General features: G+C 38.8%; 5 protein-coding genes across 6 annotated transcripts; 1 reads left to right on the top strand and 4 right to left on the bottom strand.

Annotated features, from left to right (window-relative positions):
• Positions 1 to 146: 146 nt before the first annotated feature.
• On the bottom strand, positions 147 to 3,550 carry LOC103318578 (uncharacterized). Its single transcript, XM_089053105.1, is given in 5 exon segments — positions 147 to 611; positions 614 to 697; positions 802 to 927; positions 930 to 1,521; positions 1,523 to 3,550. Coding segments are annotated over 5 exon segments (3,093 nt in total). The 3' UTR covers positions 147 to 348.
• A 44-nt stretch (positions 3,551 to 3,594) lies between these two features.
• LOC103344634 (Tetratricopeptide repeat (TPR)-like superfamily protein) lies at positions 3,595 to 6,637 on the bottom strand. Its single transcript, XM_008248244.2, has 2 exons — positions 4,477 to 6,637; positions 3,595 to 4,388 (listed from the first exon to the last, which is right to left on the bottom strand). The coding sequence occupies exon 1, from the start codon at positions 6,630 to 6,632 to the stop codon at positions 4,557 to 4,559; it is 2,076 nt and encodes a 691-aa protein (XP_008246466.2). The 5' UTR covers positions 6,633 to 6,637; the 3' UTR covers positions 3,595 to 4,388; positions 4,477 to 4,556.
• Positions 6,638 to 6,806: 169 nt separating this feature from the next.
• Positions 6,807 to 12,211, bottom strand: LOC103344631 (mannosylglycoprotein endo-beta-mannosidase-like). Its single transcript, XM_089053115.1, is given in 11 exon segments — positions 6,807 to 7,826; positions 8,003 to 8,230; positions 8,309 to 8,977; positions 9,167 to 9,371; positions 9,496 to 9,665; positions 9,800 to 10,030; positions 10,190 to 10,238; positions 10,636 to 10,694; positions 10,894 to 11,121; positions 11,223 to 11,361; positions 11,788 to 12,211. Coding segments are annotated over 11 exon segments (2,919 nt in total). The 5' UTR covers positions 11,931 to 12,211; the 3' UTR covers positions 6,807 to 7,028.
• A 134-nt stretch (positions 12,212 to 12,345) lies between these two features.
• On the bottom strand, positions 12,346 to 17,177 carry LOC103344633 (mannosylglycoprotein endo-beta-mannosidase-like). Its single transcript, XM_008248243.2, is given in 12 exon segments — positions 12,346 to 13,237; positions 13,342 to 13,569; positions 13,652 to 14,305; positions 14,471 to 14,675; positions 14,766 to 14,935; positions 15,099 to 15,329; positions 15,571 to 15,619; positions 15,782 to 15,840; positions 16,016 to 16,243; positions 16,380 to 16,518; positions 16,858 to 16,889; positions 16,891 to 17,177. Coding segments are annotated over 12 exon segments (2,910 nt in total). The 5' UTR covers positions 17,008 to 17,177; the 3' UTR covers positions 12,346 to 12,439.
• A 1,379-nt stretch (positions 17,178 to 18,556) lies between these two features.
• On the top strand, positions 18,557 to 23,669 carry LACS7 (long-chain acyl-CoA synthetase 7). 2 transcript variants are annotated; one of them, XM_008248241.3, is made up of 23 exons: positions 18,557 to 18,865; positions 18,986 to 19,046; positions 19,160 to 19,237; positions 19,389 to 19,460; positions 19,546 to 19,627; positions 19,720 to 19,825; positions 19,906 to 19,982; positions 20,273 to 20,317; positions 20,427 to 20,513; positions 20,717 to 20,806; positions 20,944 to 21,023; positions 21,100 to 21,193; positions 21,286 to 21,374; positions 21,460 to 21,548; positions 21,638 to 21,767; positions 21,871 to 21,989; positions 22,127 to 22,250; positions 22,336 to 22,422; positions 22,511 to 22,614; positions 22,701 to 22,786; positions 22,930 to 23,016; positions 23,111 to 23,197; positions 23,303 to 23,669. In XM_008248241.3, the coding sequence occupies exons 1-23, from the start codon at positions 18,739 to 18,741 to the stop codon at positions 23,390 to 23,392; spliced, it is 2,091 nt and encodes a 696-aa protein (XP_008246463.2). In that variant the 5' UTR covers positions 18,557 to 18,738; the 3' UTR covers positions 23,393 to 23,669. The 2 variants fall into 2 exon arrangements, with proteins under 2 accessions (XP_008246463.2, XP_016650993.2); XM_016795507.2 differs by having other exon boundaries at positions 18,587 to 18,850.
• Positions 23,670 to 24,705: the final 1,036 nt, after the last annotated feature.

The raw sequence follows: 24,705 nt of genomic DNA, 5'->3' as shown, positions 1-24,705 counted from the left end.
GAATCCCTTCTGAGCGAATTTTAGATGTATAAATTTTTATTCTTTTTTTTTTCTATATCGATATAGCGAGAAAATATTGAGATGATATAATTGGTCTAACTGAGAACAATGTTCCAGTAAAATAAAAGTTCTATTAGATAAGTATCTGATTGGGAACTAATTGATGGTGAGAAAACAATTTATTTTACACACATGATTTTGATATTGACAATAATAATATTATACAGACATAAACACACTCACAAAGGACTTTCATGAGCCCTCAGTATGAAACTTCACACGAGCAAAAGGCCAAAAGAAATTAAAAACAACTGGTAAATGTAAAAGTTTTCCTATATATATGGAGCTTCAAATTCCTCTTTTTTCGAGACATTTTTTCAACATTGGCACAACAGAGGACATAAGGGGTCGTTTGTGTGGACTCTCTTCTGTGCAAATCATCCCTACCTCAAGCAATTGAATGCTGCATTGCTCAAGCTTCTCCAAAGCATCACATGCGTCTTTTGAGCTCGCCTCCTGCTTCAGTGTGGTGTCAACAACATCCCAAATTTGGTCTGGAAATGCAGAACCCACCCACTTCCTTAGATCAAGCTCATCCGAAAACACATTACTCTTTTTCGCGTAAACATCTCGAGCAGAACCACACCAAAGCTATACACATCCCCTTTAGCTGATACCTCAACTCCCTGCCCATATTCTGTTTCACAAGCAATATATATATTCAGATGGTTGCTCATAATTGCTTTAGTTTCTGGTGTTTCTGATATATGAAAGTGATGTATGTTCATGTGATATGCATACCTGGGGGAATATAACCAATCGATCCCCGTAGGAAACCTGTTGTGCTGACATGTTCTTTCAATTTGTCAGCTGAAATGAGCTTTCCAATCCCAAAATATGCTACATGAGCCACCATATCATTGTCAATAGTATATTTTCTGGTTTTATATCACAGTGCAAAACTTGGACTGGACAGCCTTCTTGAAGATACTCCAATCCATTGGCAATATCTACCGCTATTGACATTCTTTCCCTCAAAGTTAATCTACAAGCTCCTTCCTCTAGTCCACCCGGATAAAGATGTTGTCCCAAGTTTCCATTCCCAATATAATCAAGGATAAGAGCTTTAAACCCTCTGTTCCAGGTATATCCTACCATTCTAACAAGATTCCGGTGCTTGATTTCAGACAATATTTGACATTCCCTTTTAAAGCTTTTGAAACTCTGACTGCAGTCACTATGCAGAACCTTAACAGCCACAGTAATTTTCCCATTATCAATAATTCCTTTGTAAACTGATCCAAAGGTTCCTCTACCAAGGAGATAAGCCTCATTGAACCCAAATGTAGCAATTTCAAGTTCCCTTTGGGTGAAAGTTTGACTTCCATGATGTTCTGGGGATTCCATTAGCATCACATGCGCTGATTTTGAATCCTTTTTTCTCAAGAAAAAACGAACAACAAAGAAAGCAATCAGCACACAGCTTACTGCAACTGCTGCAACCATAAAGTATATTACCCCAATTCTTTATCCTGCATTTTATGTTTTGAACTTCACAAGGAGGAAGACCAATTAGTGCAGAACCACCACACAACCCCACATTCCCCAGGAATGAGCTTCTATTTAAAAACACAAACCTTCCAGTGTATGGAACTTCACCTGATAGCCTATTATAAGATAAATTGAGAGTCCTGATCATCTGTTGATTAGCAATCCAGATTGGAACGGTGCCATTTAATCGATTATGAGACAAGTCCAAAACTTCAAGATGACTGATTAATTTCAGAGACTCCGGAATCGTTCCTTCAATCATGTTATTGGACAGGTTCAGATACACCAGCGACATGCAACTTCCTATCAAGCTAGGTATGACACCAGAAAACTTATTCTTCGAGAAGTCAATTGCCTGTAGAGACACCAGCTTTCCAATGCTTGCTGGAAGTTGTCCTTCGAAATGATTGTTTGAAAGGTTAAGTGAGAGTGCTAAGTTTGAAAGAAGGCCAACCTGTACAGGAACAGAACCTTGTAAGCTGTTAAAAGATAAATCAAGCAGCATCATAAGAGAACATTGAGTAAGCTCCACTGGAATTTTTCCTGACAGGCGATTTCTAGACAGGTCAAGATATCTCAGTTGTGAGAGATTAGCAAGTGAAGGTGGAATCAACCCGCCAATCGAATTCTTCCCAAGATTCAGTACTCCAAGGTTATGCATATTCCCTAAGTCATCTGGAATTGGCCCAAGAATTCTGTTTCTCTCCAAGTATAACCTCTGCAAATTCCCAAGCTTTCCAAATGATGGTGGAATTTTTCCTTCCAAAAGGTTGTATGACAGGTATAAGGTTACTAGGCTGCTTAAGTTTCCAATACTGTCTGGTATACTTCCCATAATGTAATTATCCAAAAGATTGAAGTAAAAGAGGTCTTTTGAAAGACCACCTACAGAAGACGGTATATTTTCTTTGAACGAGCATGAACCAAAGTGTAGCTTTTTTAGAACTGAACAGTTTGTGAGAGCTGTTAAGAAACTGAGGGAAGAATTACCAGAGCTGCCACCTAAGTAGTAGTTGGAATGAAAGTAGAGAACCTCTAGGTTCTTTAACATTCCCAACTCTGCAGGAACTTCCCCCTCTAAATTGTTGAGACTCAGATCAAGCAGTGTCAGCTGAGAGAGATTGGAGAGGGTCACTGGAATTCTACCAGAAAGCTTGTTATCATTCATGTACAATATCTGCAAGTTCTGGAGTTTTGCACCCAGCTCTAAAGGGATTTCTCCACTTAATAGATTCTCAATCAGAGAAATCTCACGTAAAGCGGTGCAGTTGCTAATTGCTGCAGGTACTGGTCCCTCAAGAAAGTTCATATGGCGGTACAGAATCTCTAGCTTTCTTAATGCTCCAAGTTGTGGTGGGATCTTTCCAGTAAAATAATTGACAGCCAGTTCTAGTTGTGTCAATTCAGTCAAGTTCGACAGTGATGATGGTAGCACTCCAGTGAGTCTGTTCTGTGACAGACATAAGTACGTTAAATTCTTCATCCAGCTGAGTTCCTTAGGAATGATCCCAGATAGATTGTTGTAATTCAAATCTACGACTTTCAAGCTTTGGCAACCATGTAATGAACCAGGAATATTACCTTCAAGGTTATTTTCACTTACATTGAGAAATGCTAGCTCTGAAAGTCCTCCCAAGGAAGATGGAATTTTTCCATAGAATCTATTGCCTTGTAGAGACAGGGTGGTAAGAAGAGAAATATTGGATATAAATGGTGATATCCCTCCTCGCAAATCCATGTCTATGAGTTCAAGACCTACACCCCGGTGTTGGAGATATGGGTGGCATGTAATACCAGTCCAGTTGCAGAAGGGATTGGCTTTGTTCCAAGTTTGTAGATGACCTTTGGGATCGCTTCTTAGACCCTCCTTGAATTTAAGAAGAGCATGACAATCTGTGGATTCTTCACAAAGAAACGCATAACTAGATGGCAGAACGAGTAAAATGAAGAGAAAACAGCCCATCATGGCTGTGACGCAGTTCTTCAGATTGTATGCCATTTCTCTCTCTAGCTTCTAAGAACTTTTCCTTTTTCTTCCAGATATTTTTATCATTTTGAAACTGCAGAAAGTTGAGTAAATTGATTGGCTTGACAATTCAAGTGACTTCTCTCAAAAGCAATATGTAATTTCATGTAATTTTATTGCATGATCATTGATCACTCAATCTTGAAGCCTTGGCATAAAAAAAACAATGGAGCACAAGGTGCCAACAGTATCCTTGGGTCTTGGAGGGATGAGCAACTACAAGACTTGTAGCATTGACAGTTTGACATTTTGGTCCCTGGGCCCCCATCATAAGAACTGGTAGTCAATAGCTTTGGCCCTTGATAACAATAATTCATCGCTGTTTACAGAGCAGTTGTTGAAAGCCATAACTGAGGCTTCTTTTGCTAGCCACATAATTATTTGAATAAATGTTTCATGCTGAGTCACCTGATAAACCCAAATCTCCAGCTATTCACAAAGAAGAAATATCAGACATATTTTTTCACATTTAAAGTTCCCCAACCAACCCAATATACCTACTAACCACCCTTGTTCATCAGAAACCCTTCAATACACCCAAAATAGCAAAAGTGAACTTCACAATGCAAACATAAAATGGCAGCAGGGCTACAGGGGACCAACTTGGCAATCAATTCCTTCTGAGTTGCAATGTAAAAGATAACCATTCATTATACCTTATGCTACTAGTGTTCTCTTTCGTTTAGTCTACAAAACGAAAGGGAAAACCCAGCTTTGTACCAGCTTCTTTAAAATTTATCCTGCCGTGGTGAAAAATATGCCGGATAAGAAATCATAATCCCGCATGCGAAAGTTCAACAGTTGAACTTCTCTGCAGATAATATTAACACAGAAAATTAGTATAATACAGGAATGACAAACCTAAATCATTCTTCTTCTTTTTCCAACAGAAATACAACCTTCATGGTTTTGGCTTGTCTGTAATAAAGAATTGGCTCTTATCTCTTTCATCATCACCTAAATAGTAGAGTATAAACCTCTAATTTGTTACATATCCTTCATCTGTCATAAGTCTATACAGTTCTACCAGAACTCCATAAATGATCTCTGTTTGTGGATGCATTCTATCCCCAACAACAAAGCTCTGAACTTTGTTTTCAATCTCAATCCAACTAATACCTGTTTCTTTTGCGACCCCCATTTCCTTCATCCCCTTAATGGTCTTTGCTCTCTCTTTCCACCTTCCTTCAGAAGAATATATATTCGCTAGCAAAACATATGGTGCCGGGGTCTCAGGTGCCACCAAAAGCAACTGATCTGCAGCATACTTACCGATCTCCGATTCACCATGAATGCTACAAGCACCAAGCAATGCTTGCCAAACAAGTACACCCGGATTCTCAGGTAGTCCCTCAATGAAATTTTTGGCCTCAGTGAGAAGTCCTGCACGACCTAACATGTCAACGACACAAGCGTAGTGTTCTGGTCTTGGACTCATCCCAGGGTTCTCATTCATGGAGTTCAAAAATTCCATGCCCCTTTCAACGAAGCCAACATGGCTACAAGCATGAAGTAGAGACAAAAATGTAACTTCTGTTGGTTGTACACCATCCATTTTCATCTCTTCATATAATTGTAATGCTTTGGAGCCATCTCCATGACGGGCAAAAGCTGCAATCATGGAATTCCACGAAATTGAGTTCCTCTGAGGCATCCTACTGAACACTTCGACTGAATCCTCCAACTCTCCACACTTGGAGTACATATTTATAAGCCCATTGCAGACAAAAGAGTTATGACCAAAACTTTTTTTGACAATTAAAGAGTGGAGTTGCTTCCCTAGACCTAAAGAAGTATCAACACCAAACACACCAAGAACAGCTGAAACCATGTTTGGGTCGATTTCAATTCCTGCTTTCATCATTTTCACAAATAGTTGGATCGCTTCACTTTCAAATCCATTTTGTGCAAATCCCACAAGGATAACAGTCATGGAAATCTCATCAAGTTCTTCTGTGGATTCAAATATTCGCCATGCATCTTCCACGCTGCCACACTTCGAATACATGTCCATTAGTGCACTCTCAATGCACAAGTCTGATTGAATTCCCAGTTTCCATGCAAGTCCATGAATTTGACGCCCTACACTTATTGCCTGCAAACCAGAACATGCAGTGAGTGACGCCAAATAAGTCAAGGAATTTGGATCCACTACTCCACTACGCATCTCCAAAAACAATTCCAAACTTTCCACATAGAATTCATTTTGTGCGAGCCCCGAAATCATTGCCGTCCATGTAATCACGTTCCTCTCAAACATCTCATCGAAAACCCGCCTTCCTGAACCGAAACACCCACATTTACAATATGATGTGATCAAAGTATTCCCCACTGCAGTTTCCCGCTCAAACCCATTCAAAACCACCAAACCATGCATCATCTTATTCAAGTGACAAAACTCAGGCCCATCAAAAGCTGCTAAAATCGAAGTCAAAGTTGCTCTATCAAATCGATAAAAATCCGATCCACGCATTTGCTTAAAGTAGCCAAACCCAACATCAGACTCCCCGTTCCTTAAAAACCCAGATATCATTGTATTCCACGAAACTGTATCTTTCATGCCCATATTGTCAAACAGCTTAACTGCATTGGAAAATTGACCGCATTTCAAGTACACTGAAAGCAGAGAATTCCAAACAACAAGGACATTACGATAATCATCTTGACTCTCGGGGTAAAAGAATTCAGGGTTCTTAATGATAGAGGCATGGAGGGAAGAACCCAAGTGAAAGTTTCCTTCTCTTCCACAAAGAGAGAGAAGCAGGCTTATGTCTACATGGTTGAGGATCAATCTTGAGGTTGTTTCTGCAGAGAGGTTTTGGTGAACCTTGGCTTTGAAAGGAGAGATTAGAAACGAAGCCCAAGAGGGCAAGTAGTGAGAGTTGAGGTTCTGAAACTGAAAGACCCATCTGGATTTCATCCATGAAATTGGGGACACGGAGACCAACTGCAGTTCTCTCAGTTTCTTCAGAATTTCGCTTTGATGTTTCAGGCACAAAATACGATAGCGCAGACTAAACGGTGACTCTTCTGGGCCCAAACTTTTTAGGCTCATCAAATATAAGCCCAAAAATTGGGAGCATGCAGCCCATTTGGGACTGCTTGGGCTGCCTGCTGCATTGGATAGCGCGCACTCTCTCAGATATTCTCCCTCTCTTTCCTGCGGTACTTTTTTTTCCCTCCATTGATAAGAAAATAAGGGAGAAACAATGTGCAACACAAGATCATGTGAAACTCAAAAAAGAGATAATTCTCAGTTTGTATCTTTGTTTTATTCCTACCATCATTTGAGGAGGTTGATGTACCATGTTCGAGTACAAGCACATTGGGATAATAATGTCTGTAAAATTGGACATTGTTTCCTTACATTGGTCTTTGCTCGAGGAGCAAGATCTGTTGTGTATAATTCAACTATTACAAAGAGCAAAGGAAAAAAAATGCATTAACCAACTCAATGGACTGTATGGATACCATGGTAATTCCATCCATCAAGAGTAACTCGGGGGGTGACACCAGGAGGGGCCTCAAAAGAGATCTTGATGGGCATAGCTTCACCTGGCACCAGTGAAAAATAGTTGTCTGAATAATGAACAGGAAGAATTCTTGTGTCTTCTCCTTCCTTATGGTCTGTCTTCAATCCATGAACTGAAAAATGAAGGAAGAAAGCAACACCTGTGTCGTTGCCATTGATTTCAGCAACCCTCAAACCACCATTCTCCTTTGTGAAATGTCTGGATATTTTCCGAAACCAACCAACTTCAAGCTCTTTGTCTGCTCCGTCATGTGTAGATTCCACTGATGCTACATCAAAATCACCATCACCTTGTTTAGTAGTGAAATTGTTTTGATAGGTTAAACTTTTCGGCACTGGTTTCTTAGATTTGTTCTGGATGCGCATATGCATTTCATAGGTGGTTCCTTTGATGGAAACCTGGGATGTAACTTTTAATGGAACTGTTTTCTTCCTGTACGGTTCTAACAGCTTGTAATCTCCACCAGACAGATGCAACCAGTAAAAGTTCCTGGATATAATGCGATAATCTGACATGTGATACAGCTTGAGAAGAAGAAAGTACACTGGCCTTGGGTTTTTAGATTTTGGATATTTCATCTCAGCAATTGGTACTGTTCTTTTTGGCGGCATGGACACCTTTTCATGAGCTTTGTAGTATGGGCATGTTCCTTCTAGATCCCACACCGAGGCTTCTATAGCGACATCAGATAGTTCCTCTGATGTAGTGTTGACAACCTGTTCAAGGCGGCAAGTTCCACTTAGATATGGATTCCTTCTGTGAGGACTTTTCTTTTTTCTTTCTTTCTTTACAGGTAAATTTTCCACTAATTTCAGTATTTTAAGAAGAAATCAGAGCATATTTGCACGTCGCCAATTAATTAGTCTGATTATGATTTTGTTATAGAACTTACCTCTATGAAATATGTAGCCAAGTTAAGCTGGACATGGATTAGCTCTGCTGCGCTTCGACAGCCATAGAAACCTGCCGTTTGGTCTAGAAAATGGTCGTAAAGTTGCCCTCTAAGACCTGGCCAAGGATTCTGTGTTTTCCAAATCAAAACACCAGTGTATTTACTCCACATGCGGGAAGTCCAACCCTCTAATAGAGCTTTATACTGAATGTAGTTAGCTAGTTGAGCCTGAAATGATTTAAAGTCAAATAGTCATAACAAAGATAGAGTCCAAATGCACCCTGAATAATAAAAATACTATTTTACCTTCAAGCAAAAATCATCAAGATCCTTTGGCGACCCATAAAGTAAAATCTGGTCATGAACCTCGCCTGGTTTTGAATAAGGGATGTATTTATAGTGTACCCACATGCCGTTTGGAACTTCTTCATAATCATTGGAAACCTTCTTAAACAAAGGAATCTGCCGTGCTTCTGGAGGCATTGTAGCTCTGATGGTAGCTGAAACAGGCATACCTACAGAACCAACTTCAGGATTGAACCCATATTTGTAAAAGTCATCTTTAAAGAAGTCTTCAGGGTTTTGAATTTCAAAAGGGCCATCAGTGAAGTCCCCCTTTCCATTTGCAAATCCATCCCACAAGGACCCTTGGATGTAAATGCGTGTACCATCAAGATATTGGCTTGGATCGTCCGACCCTGCAGAAAAATCTTTAACAATATTGCCACTCTCATTTGATAAGCTTTCAAAATTTGGATAATGCCTGAGGTCATGTTTCAAAGCTGTGTTGATGTCATCTGGAGGAATTTGTTTACTTCCACCCACCCAAAGGGCAAGACTTGGATGGTTCCTTAGAAGCTTGACAGTATCTCTTGCGCATAGCAAGAAAAGATCATGGTCCAGTGGACCATTTGGATTTGATACTGGGACACCTCGTCCATTGACATCACCAGTAATCCAAAATTCTTGCCAGACCTACAAAATTTAAATCAGCAGCAGTATGGATCAGATTCACCCAACTAATTCCATGGCCAATAAATTTTAAGCCAGGCTCTCAAGATTTAGCAGTTATTAACTTCACAAGTCTACTGCCCTCCTTCCCCAATAAAACCTAGTTAAACATGCACAGAGAGAGAGAGAGAGAGAGAGAGAGACATAGCTTACCAACAGGCCATAAATATCACAGTAATGATAAAATTCTGGCCTCTCGGCCACTCCCCCTCCCCAACAACGGAGCATGTTAAGATTCATATCTGCATGAAACTTGATGTCTGTTCTGTAACGCTCTTTTGAAAGTCATAGGAGGCCATCTGACACTGTCCAATTACCACCACGAATAAAAATAGGCTGACCATTGACCTTGAACAACCTGAAGCGCAGAATGTACGGATAACAGAACATACACACCAGAAAAAGAGTTAGCATGTTGAAAAACTGCACATAAGGTAATAAACACACACACACACACATATATATATATATTATATAATTACCTCCCACCGGTGGTAGTATCAATGTGGCTCTCAATTTTGCGGAATCCAAATAATTGGCTCCACAAATCAGATTCTCCGTATCCCTTTACATCGACAGTAATATCAACATTGTACAAGGATTGCTTTCCCATACCATTTGGCCACCATAAATTGGGTTTGTAGAAGAAGAGCTGCCAAGTTATACTATTTAGAACACAAGCATTGAATGTTGAATGCAAGATAAACAGATAGTCCAAAATGGATTCTAGAAATTTACTTTGTTCTACTAAGATAATAAAAATGCATCATATGTTCTTTCACGGACCTCAGGAAATGTATATTTCACCCGTGATCCAGCAGGGATTGACAGATGTTGAGTCTGAAGATGCTCTACTAAACAAACGTTTCCTTCAAGTTCTGTTGTGACTTGGATATTCAAAGAACACTCGACAACGCAGGTACTTCTATTTTCCAACTCAATTGTAGCATGAAGATATACCCTCTTGAAATTGTCAAAAAACGATGAAACCAAGTGGGGATCAATTATTTTAACTGGCTGCAACAAAATGGTAATGAGTCAAAAATTGAGCTTATACAAATAACTAATATTTGAATGAAAATTGGTATCTGAAGATAATAAAAAATGCAAGACCAAATACATTAGCAGTGCAGAATAAGACGAAGGAAATTCTGACTGAAAGGGAAGCAAACTCACCCCTGTTACAGAAATTGACACCTCATCCCATATGCCAGTGTTTCTATCCCTGTAACAGTATATAAGCGAATTACAACAGAAATCTCGTGTACGGAAAATATCTATATAAAAATATCTGAAGATTCTGCAAGGGCAGGCAAGCAAATAGATCTGACAAGAAGTTTCTAGATCAAACTATTAGAAGATACACGAGAGGATGCATACAAATCATTTCCTTTATCACCATGGCCTTTCAATGCAGTGCATTGATTTTTCCTCCTAAACAATAAAGGATAGCCTTTGAACCATTTTAGCTGGAAAGAGGTGGAAAAAATTTCCTCAACAAACAAAAAGTATGCTGAAACGTTTTCTGCCATCCCAAATTAGAAAGAAGATGAAAAGGATATCATGATCACAAAATACTAAAGAAAACACTCTACAATCTTAATATGGTAAAACACAGTCACCTTATAGGGCACATCCAATCCCAACCTTCCACATATTGTGCAGCTACATCTTTCCTGATCTGAAATGAAAATTAGATACCGTAAGGCACTTGCCTCAATTTAATAATGAACTCTTTTCAAGTCACCATTGCTCTTGCATGAGACCCAGTATCTGAATGAAATTCTGAAATCAGTAATTAGTAGAAGGATAAAACTTTGAGCAAAAATCTAAAAGAAACAGAATGTAATCAAATAGGTTTTATGGATATGGATGTGTACCTCATGATCGCCACCTTGCCCACCCTCAGGAGGAATGGTCCCAGGATTATCTGGCGGGTAAACACGAACAGCAAGCAAATTTCGACCATCAGGATGCGCTATATCAGTGACATCAAGAGAATGTCTTCGAAACATCCCTCTTGGCAGGTCTTTTTTGTGCCCATTTAAATATACCTCTGCGTAATAATTGATTGCGCGGAAATTCAGATCCAGGAACTGTGTGCTGGACTGGAAAAAGGGTGAAGCAAATTTAGAGGAAAACTAAAGTGAGAGCAAACTTACAAATCTTTCTTAAATTGCATTTATCATTTAAGTCGGATATGGCTTACCAGTTTACACTGAAAAGTTGTGAAGAGCCAGAATGTGTAGTACTGCCTCCCGGATTCAGTAATATCTATGATGTAATCGTTTTGCAGTTCATAGAAGGGATCGGGTACATCTTTGCCCTTCACCAAGGTTGCCATAACACTGTCAATTACAACATCTATGATCATTGATAGCCAAGTTTTGATTCAAGAAGCAGATTTGTTTCATCAGTTGGTTGCTTCAATCAAGATGGAGTTAGATGAATTAGCAACAATAACCAATAATTATGCTCTACATACACTAGAATGCTAGAAATGAATCTAGTCAGAATTCCTGAAGCATCTTTGTATTTGTAATTAATGTTGAAATACAGGGTTCTCATCTCAGCAAAAAATATTGATACAGTAGAGAGGCAACTTAAGGCTTAGAAATTGAAGTTAATCTAAACTCAGCCAGAACCCAAAAAATGAAAACTCAAAACTTGAATCAGATTAACCCACATTTACTGAAACTCATAGAAGTGTTTTATTATGTCAATGTATATGTATGCGATGGAGAGAGAGAGAGATATATATATATATATATTACGTTCCGGGGACGACGGCCTCCATCCAAGGAAGGGCAGGGGAGGGAGGGTGGGTGGTGGTGAGCTGGGTGCCACTAACCGTGACCTCCCTGTCTCTAGTCCCGATCCAACCCGAGTCCAGCCTCGTCTTCCCTATCGCCGCCATTGAACCCTAGCTCTCTCTCTTTCTCTCTCTTTCTCTCTCTCTCTCTCTCTCTCTCTCTCTCTCTCTCTATACAGTCACAGTCAGTCAAAGTCACAGTCTCACTCAAGATCTCTCTCATTTTAAAAGTGTGTACTTTGAGCGCGGGCTGTGCTGACAGAGACAGCCGACAAAGATGACGGGAAAGATGGCATTATTTATTTATTTATATATTGATTTTTGCCGCGCATCACACCCACCGTTACACAAAACGATGTCGTATGCTCCATTATTTATTTGACAACATTTCCAGGACCTTGATCATCATATTTTATCTGTTTTGACATGATATAGAGTTTTTTATTTCATAACTATTTGTTGCTATAAATTATAATTAGAGTTTTATTTTATGACTATTTAAGCCCTCTATGGAGTCCCATTAAATCCTTATAAACGTCCTCTTCTTCGTTGTGTATAATTCAACTATTACAAGTAGCAAAGACAAAGCAGAACAAGTTTTTAAACCAGCTCCATCAATGGACTGTATGGACACCATGGTAATTCCATCCGTCAAGAGTAACTCGTGGGGTGACACCAGGAGGGACCTCAAAAGAGATCTTGATGGGCATAGCTTCACCCGGCACCAGCGAAAAATAGTTGTCCGAATAATGAACAGGAAGAATTCTTGTGTCTTCTCCTTCCTTATGGCCCTTCTTCAATCCATGAACTGAAAAATGCAGGAAGAAAGCCACGCCTATGTCACTGCCATTGATCTCAGCAACCCTCAAGCCATCACTCTCCTTTGTGAAATGTCTGGATATTTTCTGAAACCAACTAGCTTCATGTTTTTTGTCTGCTCCATCATGTGTAGAGTGCATCGAGGCTACATCGAAATCACCATCACCTAGTTCAGTAGCAAAATCGTTTCGATAGGTTCGGCTTTTTGGCTCTGGTTTCTTAGATGTGTTCTCCACAAGCATATGCATTTCGTTAGTGGTTCCTTTGATGAAAACCTGGGATATAATCTTGAGTGGTACTGTTTTCTTCCTGTATGGTTCTAACAGCTTGTAATCCCCACCAGACAGATGCAACCAGTAAAAGTTCCTGGATATAATGCGATCGTCTGACATGCGATACAGTTTGAGAAGAAGAAAGTAAACTGGCTTTGGGTTTTTAGATTTTGGATATTTCATCTCAGCAATTGGCACTGTACTTTTTGGCGGCACCGATAGCTTTTCGTGAACTTTGTAGTATGGGCATGTTCCTTCTAGATCCCACACTGAGGCTTCTATAGCGATGTCAGATAGTTCCTCTGATGTAGTGTTGACAACCTGTTCAAGGCAGGAAGAGACAATGACAGCAATCTCAAGCCATGTCTCCAGTGTAAACTCCGTAAATAGCCAAGTAACCTCTAAGAAATATGTAACCAAGTTACCTCTAAAAGATATGTAGCCAAGTTAAGCTGGACATGGATTGGCTCCGCAGCACAGCGACAGCCATAGAAACCTGCCGTTTGGTCTAGAAGATGATCGTAAAACTGACCTCTAAGACCTGTCCAAGGATTCTGTGTTTTCCAAATCAAAACACCAGTGTATTTAGTCCACATTCGAGAAGTCCAACCCTCCAGTAGAGCTCTATACTGGATGTAGTTAACAAGTTGAGCCTGAGATGATTTAAAGTAAGTCCAACAGTTAAAACAGAGATAGAACCAACGTGCACCCTGAATAACCAAAAGATTAGTTTACCTTCAAGCAAAAATCATTGAGATCCTTTGGGGACCCGTAAAGTAAAATCTGGTCATGAACCTTGCCTGGTTTTGAATAGGGGATGTATTTATGGTATTCCCAGATGGGGTTTGGGATTTCTTGATAATAATTGGAAACTTTCTTAAACAAAGGAATCTGCCATCCTTCTGGAGGCATTGTAGCTCTGATGGTAGCTGAAACAGGCATACCTACAGAACCAACTTCAGGATTGAACCCATATTTGTAAAAGTCATCCTTAAAGAAGTCTTCGGGATTTTGAATTTCATAAGGGCCATCAGTGAAGTCCCCCTTTCCATTTGCAAACCCATCCCACATGGATCCTTGGATGTAAATGCGTGCACCATCAAGATATTGGCTTGGATCCCTCAACACTGGGGTCTTGCCACCTTCATTTAATGAGCTTTCAAAATGTGGATGGAGCCTGAGGTCTTGTTTCAGAGCTTTGTTGATGTCATCTGGTGGAATTTGCTCATTTCCACCCACCCAGAGGGCAAGACTAGGATGGTTCCTGAGAAGCTTGACAGTATCTCTTGCACAAAGCAAGAAAAGATCATGGTCCAGTGGACCATTGGGATTTGATACAGGGACACCTCGTCCATCGACATCTCCTGTAATCCAAAATTCTTGCCAGACCTACAAAATTTAAATCCGAGGCAGAGCAGTATAGATCAGATTCACCCAACCAATTCCATGGCCGTGAGATTTCAAACCTGATGCATTCAAGTTTACTTATCCCTCCTTCCCCAGTAAACCCTGACAAAACATGCACATGTTAAAGCAAGAGCAGGCATGACTTACCAACAACCCATAAATGTCACAGTAATGATAAAATTCTGGCCTCTCAGCCAGTCCACCACCCCAACAACGGATCATGTTAAAATTCATATCTGCATGAAACTTGATGTCTGTACTGTAACGCTTCTTTGAAAGTCGTAGGAGGCCATCTGATAATATCCAATTACCACCACGAATAAAAATAGGCTGACCATTGACCTTGAACAACCTAGAGAGGAGAATGTACAAGTTAAAAGTTAAAACAGACTCTCAATTTTGTTAAACAGAATCTACATTAAGTTTTATATAAATACCATACCTTCCTCCAGTGGTATTATCAATGTGGCTCTCAATTTTGCGGAATCCAAATAATTGGCTCCACAAATCAGACTCTCCATATCCCTTTACATCAACAGTAATAGAAACTTTGTACAAGGATTGCTTTCCCATACCATTTGGCCACCATAAATTGGGCTTATAGAAAAAGAGCTGCCAAATAAATTTGATTTAGTACTGAACACAAGTATTGAAAGCTAAACCTAATAAATATAACGAATTGAATATCAAGATGAACAGGTTCTCCAAAGGGCTTCTAGAAAAGTATTGTTTTCTGCTAAAATAATTAAAATGCACACTATGTTCTGTCACGAACCCCAGGAAACGTATATTGCACCCGTGATCCAGCAGGGATTGACAAATGTTGAGTCTGAAGATGCTCTATTAAACAAAAATTTCGTTCAAGATCTGTTGTTACTTGAATATTCAATGAACACTCAGCAACCCGGGTGCTCTTATTTTCCAACTCAGTTGTAGCATGCAAATATGCCCTCTTGTAATTGTCATAAAATGATGAAACCAAGTGGGGATCAATTACTTTTACTGGCTGCACCAAATGGGAAAGAGTCAAAAAACAAAAGAACTTATTATAAACCACAAAGGCCATACTTACACAGTACAAGGAGTCAACAACTTTTCATTGAACCTCAACACAATTCAAATGATCAGCCCATATAAAGGTAAATCTATTTTCTTTCCCAACAAGATGAAAATCAGCATATCACTATAGAGACAGTATCACAATGAAAATTCTATGACAGGAAGTGAAACATTAAGACTAAACTCACCCCTGTTACAGAAATTGACACCTCATCCCATATGCCAGTGTTTCTATCCCTGTATCAATATACAAGTTAATTACATTGGAAATCCTTTTTACACTGATAATACATCCTCTGGCATCCCATTTTAGAAGGAAGATGAAAAGCATATCATTGGTTTGTGATCACAACATGCTAAAGAAAACACTCTGCAATCTCAATAGTAAAACATAATCACCTTATAGGACACATCCAATCCCAACCCTCCACATACTGAGTAGCTACATCTTTCCCGATCTGAAACAAAATTTGAAAATTAATAGTTATATTAATCTCAGTTTGCTTATTGCATACATTTGATAATTAACTCTTTGGAAGCCATCATTGGTCTTGCATAAAATCCAGCATCTTAATGTAGAAGGATAAAACTTTGAGAAAAAATCTAAAAGAAGGCTCATGGATATAGATATACCTCATGATCACCGCCTTGCCCACCCTCAGTAGGAATACTCCCTGGATGATCTGGAGGGTAAACAAGAACAGCAAGCAAGTTTTGACCATCAGGATGCACTATATCAGTGACATCGAGAGAATGCCTTCGAAACATCCCTTTTGGCAGGACTTTTTTGTGCCCATTTAAATATACTTTTGCAGAATAATTGATTGCACGAAAATTCAGATCCAGGTGTTGAGTACCTGACTGGAAAAGGGTCATGTATTTAGAGGAAAGTATCCAAGTGCTAAAATATCAAGGAAAACAAAAATTAAAATCGAGGATAATCTTACGAATCTTGCCATAAAGAAAGAACATGTTATCATTAAAATGTATCACTTACCAGCTTACATTGAAAGGTTGTAAAGAACCAGAATGTATAGTACTCTCTCCCGGAATCAGCAATATCTATGATTGACTCGTTTTCCAACCCATAGAACGGATCGGGTACAACTTTGTTCTTCACCAAGGTTGCCAAAACACTGTGAACTAAATCATGATTAACCCTGAGCCCTGATAGTTTTTTGTAAAATTATGATTCAAGTTGTAGGCTTTCATCAGTTTGAATTAATTCCAAATTGTTAGTGGAACAAGTTCAACGTAATTCTACCAATGAGTTTCATATGTCTAAACACATATTGACGTCATGCAAACCCATTTTAGAACTGTAAACACTGAAATGAACTTGAGCCCAGAACCAAAAGATTAAACTCGAAACTTTAATCAAATTAAACCACATTTACTTAATCACATTGAAATTAATGTGTGTGTGTGTGTGTGTGTGTGTGTGAGAGAGAGAGAGAGAGAGAGAGAGAGATTACGTTCCGGGAACAACGGCCTCCATCCAAGGGGAGGTGGGGCCCAACGGAGGGAGGTTGGGTGGTGGTGAGGTGTGTCCCACTGAGATGGACCTCCGTGGACCTCGCGGAGAGCCACCCCGAGTCCAGCGTCGTTTTCCCTATCGCCGCCATTAAACCCTAGTTTCAGTCAATTTAGCTCTCACTCTCACTCTCAAAAGTCAGAAATGAAGAGGAGACTTCATCACTCATCCGAGTTTTTTCTCAATTATCATTGCGCACATGAGTTCGTGAGTGTGGGGCAGAGGCTCAGACTCAGACCGACAAAGATGATCATCCCTTTTGTTATCTTTTACAGCTGAGATTTCTATGTGATACAGTTATATCCGTTATAAAGTAATATTTTTTCACAACTACCTTTTGATTTTACCGCGCATCACCATCATACAACGCCGTTTCCTTCCGTGCAGGATTAGTAGTTTATCATTTATTTACGGCAAAGGTTGCAAACAATTCACTAGTACAGTGGTTTGGAACAATTGTTCCCTAATAAAAGATTTTTTTGTTCGAGTCATAATATCCGGGTGTATGAGTTTAGTATATTATCACTTTTCTTAATAGTAAATGTTCTCAACAAAAAAACCTCAAATGCAAGGGGTTTAAGTGAATTTAGGTTTTAGCCATAAAAGTACTTTTACTTTTGGAAAAAACCAAAGTTTTTTTAAAAAAGACAGAAAAACCTCTTAACTTTCAAATCAAAGACATACAAATGTAAAGAATTCCTTAGAAAATCCAAAAATAAATAAGAGCAATTTTATCCATTTTGGCTTCTTTTAAAAAATTTATCTCTCCTTTAAATTTTTCCAAAGTCTCCCTTTGACCAATTGGTCTAACTTTTTCGATTGTTAATTACACCAATTTAACTCAATAATGTGCATTTATGCGAGCTAGGTCCATGCTGGTGTTACTTTATTATCTTTTCTTTTAAATCTTGCATCATGGCTTCCTAGTCCTATTGTTGTATTATCTTTTCCCATGACTTCTTTTTCTTTCTTTTATTTCCTACCCCCCTCTCTTTCCCATAAGGATATAGTTGAATTCAGGGAGACAACATCATATGTGACCGGGTTACATGGCCATGTGATGTGCTTAGTTGCTCCAAACAAAGCAACAAAATCATTAAAAATCAAGACCCAAGCTTTCTCAATCTCATCTTCTTCAACTATTCTTTTTTTTTTTCCATTTGGTTTGACATATTCAAAGTCTTTTTGGCCCCAGATTGAGAAGTAAATTTATCCTTATGTGATATCTCTGCCAAATTTGAAGCTCTGAAACTTGGTTTGAAATGATATATTGGCATGTTAATGTTAAGCTGACAAAAACTTTATCTTTTTTGCTTTTGTTGTAATATATTATTGGTTCAGTAGACCATTAATTATTATTTTTACGTAAGTTATCAAACTAGTAAGATTTGAAATCGTCCAACTGATGATATTAACGGTCAGGATTTTGTTGGCCGTACCGTACGTCGGCAAACTACAAGCCATGAGGTCATGGAAAGGTCGATGAGAAATATTTAAGATTATAGCCGAGCGGCTATACTATTTTAATATTCGGAAATCTGAAACGCTGTTTGCGCCTTCTTCGTCACATTTGCCTTAAAAAGCGTGCCTTTTTTTCCCATTTGTCAATTTTTCTGTTACTTCAATTGAACCTTTAAAAAAGAAAAAAGAAAAGAAAAGGGGGGAACACCAAACAGACACCAAGCAAAGCAAAGTAAGCAACGAGTTAGAAGCGCTTAACAAACTTTCCCACCTATTTTCCAGCGAGAGAATTCCCTTTTCCCGCGATCATATTCATTTTCCGAGAAAATCATCGCATCAAAAGATTCAAACCCCCGGAAAAATGGAATCTCTACCTGCTCCTCAGCGTCGCCTCCACGCCATTCACTCCCACCTCCTCCCTCCGTCAACCGACCATCCTCCTCACTCTCATCTTCACGCTAACCTCACCGCTGGTGAGTTTGCTCACGGTACATACTCATCTCTCTCTCTCTCTCTCTCTCTCTCTATATATATATATATATATGTATAGGTGTATGAATAGCAGAAGGAGAATTTGAAGCTGTGGTCTTGTGTTTGGTCTTGAGCAGGGCAGGGCTACAGTGTGGTGCTCCCAGAGAAGTTGCACACAGGGAAGTGGGATGTGCATAGGTATATATATGCTTTTCTTTCTTCTTCTTCTTTTTTTTTGTGTGTGTAGATTTTAGCTACCTTAATTTGTTGCTGTAATTATTTGGGTTGCTTTTGTTATTGATTTGCTGCAGATCTGCACGTTCGCCTTTCAAGCTCGTCAATCGATTTTCTGATCATCCTCAAATTGGGACTTTGCATGATAACTTTGTGTCAGCCTTCTTACTTTCTTACTTTCTTGCTTGGTTGAATAAATTGAGTTAATTAATCCCCTGTTTTTATTTTTTAGTTATTTATTAATTATTATATTATGGAAGAATTACAATTGTTTAATTGTTTGGTCGAAATTTCTGAGAAATGCAGACGTTCAGTTGAAGTTTTTAGAGATTACAAATTCTTAGGTACACGAAATCGGGTGGATGGAACTGTTGGAGAGTAAGTTGGTTTGTGTTGTGCTCTCTAATCTTGTGCGTAATTTCAATTCCTTCTCCATGTAAAGTCGTGGTCTTTATGATTGAAGGTACAAATGGATGACATATGGAGAAGCAGCCACAGCTCGGGAAGCAATAGGCTCTGGCCTACGCTTTCACGGGTTAGAAAAAGTAAATCAAAATCCATTACACAAGTCATATTCTCTGCTTTGATGATAGACTATATTTGCCAAAATTTGATGGCATCATCTTGGCTTGGACAGGGAGCTTGTGTTGGACTTTATTTCATAAACAGACCAGAGTGGCTGATTGTGGATTATGCTTGCTCTGCATATTCTTTTATCTCAGTTCCTTTATATGATACTCTTGGTATGTACACCTGTAATTGCTCAAATGAATGGTTCCGAGTTTGTAAACTCTGTTTTAACAGATTTTCGGTCTATGAGCAGGCCCAGATGCAGTTAAGTACGCCGTAAATCATGCTGGTGTACAGGCAGTCTTTTGTGCCCCACAGACTCTAAGCACTGTGAGTTTTGATATTTGCTTCTTCAGCTGTGATTCTGTGATTTTGCAATTTTGCAATTTTGCAATAAATGATGCCTGCAAGGAATGTCATAGGCTGGTGCATCATTCAAAGATGTATTATTTCTTTCTTTTAATGTTTTCTTCAAAATATTCTGCAACGTACCATTTCTGTTGTTAACAATTTGAAAATGGGAAATACCAGTTTGTATCTGAATTCTGCTTTTCATAATATGCTAATTTATGCTTTACAAATTTGCCTTACATCTTATAAGCCTCTCCTGATTCTTGCAGATGTTAACTTTCGTATCTGAGATTCCGTCTGTACAACTTATAGTGGTATGTACTCTTGAAATCTTATTATCTTATTCTTGTCTAAGTTGAAAATGAACGAATGCATATTTTCCAGTTTTCTAATCCTTTTGCCCCTTGAAATCCATAAATGTAGGTTGTGGGAGGGATGGATGAACACTTGCCTTCGCTTCCATCTACATCTAGAGTGAAGCTTATATCATATTTAAAGCTCATCAGTCAGGTAAATTTTCGACTTTAACCTATCCTGATAATTTTTTTCAGTTATTTGTAAATTTATATTCCAAGTATATTCTTATCTTCCGAACAGAGAAAAACATATTCTTTAGAATTTTGTTTTGCTAATTGTATGCTTTTATCTTGGTGTAGCATTAATGTTTGTTTATAAAACATGTATGTCTTCACCTTACAATGATTCTCTTTTAGGGCCGCAGTAATCTGCAGCCTTTTTGCCCTCCGAAGGCTGAAGATGTTGCAACCATTTGCTACACAAGTGGTACGACTGGAACACCAAAGGTAGAGCTTGCTTTTTTATGAAACCATGCTCAATTTCTGCTGCAAAAGCTCATTATATATTACTATGGTGAAATACATTATGGACCTCGTTACTTGTTTTAATCGTGTTTCTCTACCCCCTCCTCCCCCTCAAAAAGGGAGTTGTATTGACCCATGGAAACTTTATTGCAAACGCTGCTGGATTCTGTCATGCAGTCACATTCTATCCCTCGGATATGTGAGTACATTATATATAAATTATTAGTTGTCAGACAATTTTCATATAGTGTTTAAATACATTTTATTTTCCACAGTTACATATCCTACCTTCCTTTGGCACACATCTATGAACGAACTAATCAAATTATATCAGTGTACTACGGTGTTGCTATTGGTTTCTACCAGGGGGTATGTGACTCTTCTGAGTATCATAGTTTTAGTATCTCCTGGAGTCTCTGAGGCCATTCAAGCATTACGTACAGCTCTGTCCTTAATTGCAGGACAATCTGAAATTGATGGATGACCTGGTTGCACTGAGACCTACATTATTTTGTAGTGTGCCTCGGTTGTACAACAGAATATATGCCGGGTAATCATAGTTGGCTGCTGCTTAAAAGTATTGTTTATTATTGTTCATTTCGTCTCCATGTCACATCTAATTCAGTTCATCACAGGATTGCAAATTCTGTTAAAACATCTGGGACTCTAAGGGAGAGACTGTTTCAAACTGCCTACAGTTCCAAGAAGCAATCCATAATGAGTGGTAATATACACTAATAACTTCACCTTCTCATAGGCTATTACTTAAGTCATGCTGTTGTTAAATTTCTCTATGTTAAACAATTATTTCAGGTTCGAATGGATCACCAATATGGGACAGATTGGTGTTCAACAAAATAAAGGAAAAGCTTGGAGGACGAGTTCGTTTTATGGGATCCGGTGCTTCACCCTTGTCCCCTGATGTCATGGACTTCCTTAGAGTGTAAGTTGGCTATCTTATAGAGTGCAATTTAATAATAATTTATTATTTTTTTCAAGTGTTAAGACCAATGAAATTTTTGCTGCATATGTAACCAAAATCGCAGGTGCTTTGGCTGTCAAGTAATTGAAGGATATGGTATGACAGAGACTTCTTGTGCCATGAGCATGATGGATGAGGGTGACAACTTATCTGGCCACGTCGGGTCCCCTAATCCCGCCTGTGGTGAGTTTATCAAACTTATCATACACAAATGTATATAAGAATTTGCTGTTAGATAGCATATTATCTTATTCTAAGTGTCACATTTCGGATTCTTCTCTGTTTTCCACCCTCTCTCAGTAGCCTTTTTTCTTTTTCAGAAATAAAATTGGTGGATGTCCCTGAAATGAATTACACCTCTGAGGATCAGCCCCATCCTCGTGGAGAAATCTGTGTCCGGGGTCCAATTGTCTTTCAAGGCTACTACAAAGACGAAATCCAGACGTACAGAACTTGCATCTATTATTATGATCACAGATACAAAATTTAGCACCAGTGAGTCTACCTGACTGTGCAGTTGATTGAACAGGAAAGAAGTCATTGATGACGACGGCTGGCTGTATACTGGAGACATTGGTTTGTGGTTACCCGGAGGCCAGCTTAAGATCATTGATAGGTGAGATCTTATCTTACAGATAATTATAGTTCAAAAATATTGATTTGTAAAACGAACATGTCATTCAGAATCTCTACTCTTTTGACAGGAAAAAGAACATATTTAAGTTGGCACAGGGGGAGTATATAGCACCAGAGAAGGTTGAGAATGTCTACGCCAAGTGCGAATTTGTTGCTCAAAGTTTTGTATATGGTGAGGAGATTGAGTTTTCTTTGCATATAAAACATCGCAGCAGCTATGCTTTACTTGCTGATTTGTTCATTTTATGCTACTTCTAGGTGACAGCTTCAACTCCTGTCTAGTAGCTATAGTTGTAGTGGATCCAGATGTACTGAAAGCGTGGGCTGCATCTGCAGGCATAAAGGTGTGATTCTTTTTAACCTCCTAGGTTCATCTCCATTGTCTTTTAGTTCATGCAGGCGTGACGCTTGCTCGATATGTTTATCCTTTTGATGAAAACATAATTTTTTTTGGTTTTTTGGCTGACTCTTATTGCATTTGATGCAGTATGAAGATCTCACACAACTGTGCAATGATCCAAGAGCAAGGACTGCTGTTTTGGCTAGCATGGATGCCCTTGGAAAGGAGGCTCAGGTAAATCTGTCTCAAGCCATACTGCCTGAAATAATAATCTTCAGGTTGCAAGGATTCTTGTAGCTTATATTTAGTGTTTCATTTACAACTGCAGTTGAGAGGTTTTGAATTTGCAAAAGCTGTAACTTTGGTTCTTGAACCATTCACATTGGAAAATGGCCTCCTCACTCCAACCTTCAAGGTAAGCTTCTATTTTACTTGTCTTGGATATCAAAAACGATGAGGGAAATATGGGTTGAAATTTACATATCCTAGTATCACTGTATTGACTTGGAACGCTTTCCAGATCAAGAGGCCTCAAGCTAAGGAACACTTTGCTAAAGCAATATCAACCATGTATTCTGAGCTATCTGATGCTGTACCGGCAAAACTGTGATAATCCGAAAGACATGGAAGCAGGATGAGAAAAATAACCATCCTTTTCCTTAGCCAAGAAAAGAAAAGAAAAAGTAATAACCATCCTTTTTATTGCAATTGTAATTGACACGTCGAAACCGTCTTTGATCGGATGATGAGGTTTTCATTGTTATTCTTTATGTGAAAAGAAAAAAAAAACTATAGAAACTTTTGATTCTTTGTAGCCCATGCTTGGGCCAAACTTACCCTTCTACTTCAGAAAGAATGGAATCATATGGCCTCAATTCAATTCCTGCGTTCTTCAAGTGATCCATCACCTCTGCGCTCACTTTAGAAGTATCTATCTATAAATAACTTCGCTTTATCAGTCTCCACAATCCAATATGCACACATCACTGCCTCTCTGCAAAACAAAATTTAGCACATCATTTGGATTAACACAAAAGTATGAACGTTTATGAATAATTTTGAGTTACAATTTTATATTTGGTTAAAGAATCAAGAATATATGAGAATAGCCGATAAACGGGGTTAACATGCATCTTTGCCACACACAAAAAACGCACTGTACAGATAGGTTCAGAGGTATTACCAAGTTCAACAGCCTGGCAATTTCATCAAGCATGGATATAACTATCACAGATGAACCAGCATCAGCAAGTTCAGACCTCAGAGTCAACAACTTGGATGCGACATCTACACCAGCATACTTCAGGTCATGTACTCTAATGGGTTTGTTTGGAAGCTTTGGTCTTGATTCGTTCCATGGAATACTAGAACCCAGTGCAGAAATGCTACAACACCCGGGCTATATGCAAAATTAACCAAGAATTTAGTGTTCGAAAAATCAGCCGTCTAAGCGCCCGCCTAGGAGCTAGTGGCTAGGCGGGTCTCTGTTAAAAAATAGTATAGGCTATGTTTTTTTTTTTTTCAAACAGTATAGTCCACACCCAAAAAAAAGTATAGGATATACACGGTTTAATCAATGTTTCTTTAAAAATGGTATAGCCGGGCTACACTATTTTATATACTTATTTTGACACGTGAGTGCCTAACCGATAGGCGGGTCCTTTATTTTATTTTATATATATAAATAGTTTAGCCGTGCGGCTATACGCGATTTTATTAATGTTTCTTAGAAATAGTATAGCCGGGCCGCTTTACTGTTTTAAATCGTATAGCCGCACGGCTGTACTGGGTTCTTAATTTTTTTAATAAATCGTATACCCGCGCGGCTATACTACGGTCTTTATTTCAGAAAAATAGGATATCCACGCGGTTATATTGATTTTGACACGTGGGTGCATGATCGTTAGGAGAGTCCTTTTTTTA

The sequence above is a fragment of the Prunus mume genome, linkage group LG1 (assembly GCF_029339155.1).
Source record: "Prunus mume cultivar Tortuosa linkage group LG1, ASM2933915v1, whole genome shotgun sequence".
Classification (NCBI taxonomy): Eukaryota; Viridiplantae; Streptophyta; class Magnoliopsida; order Rosales; family Rosaceae; genus Prunus; species Prunus mume.
This window is presented reverse-complemented; position numbering and strand designations above follow the sequence as displayed.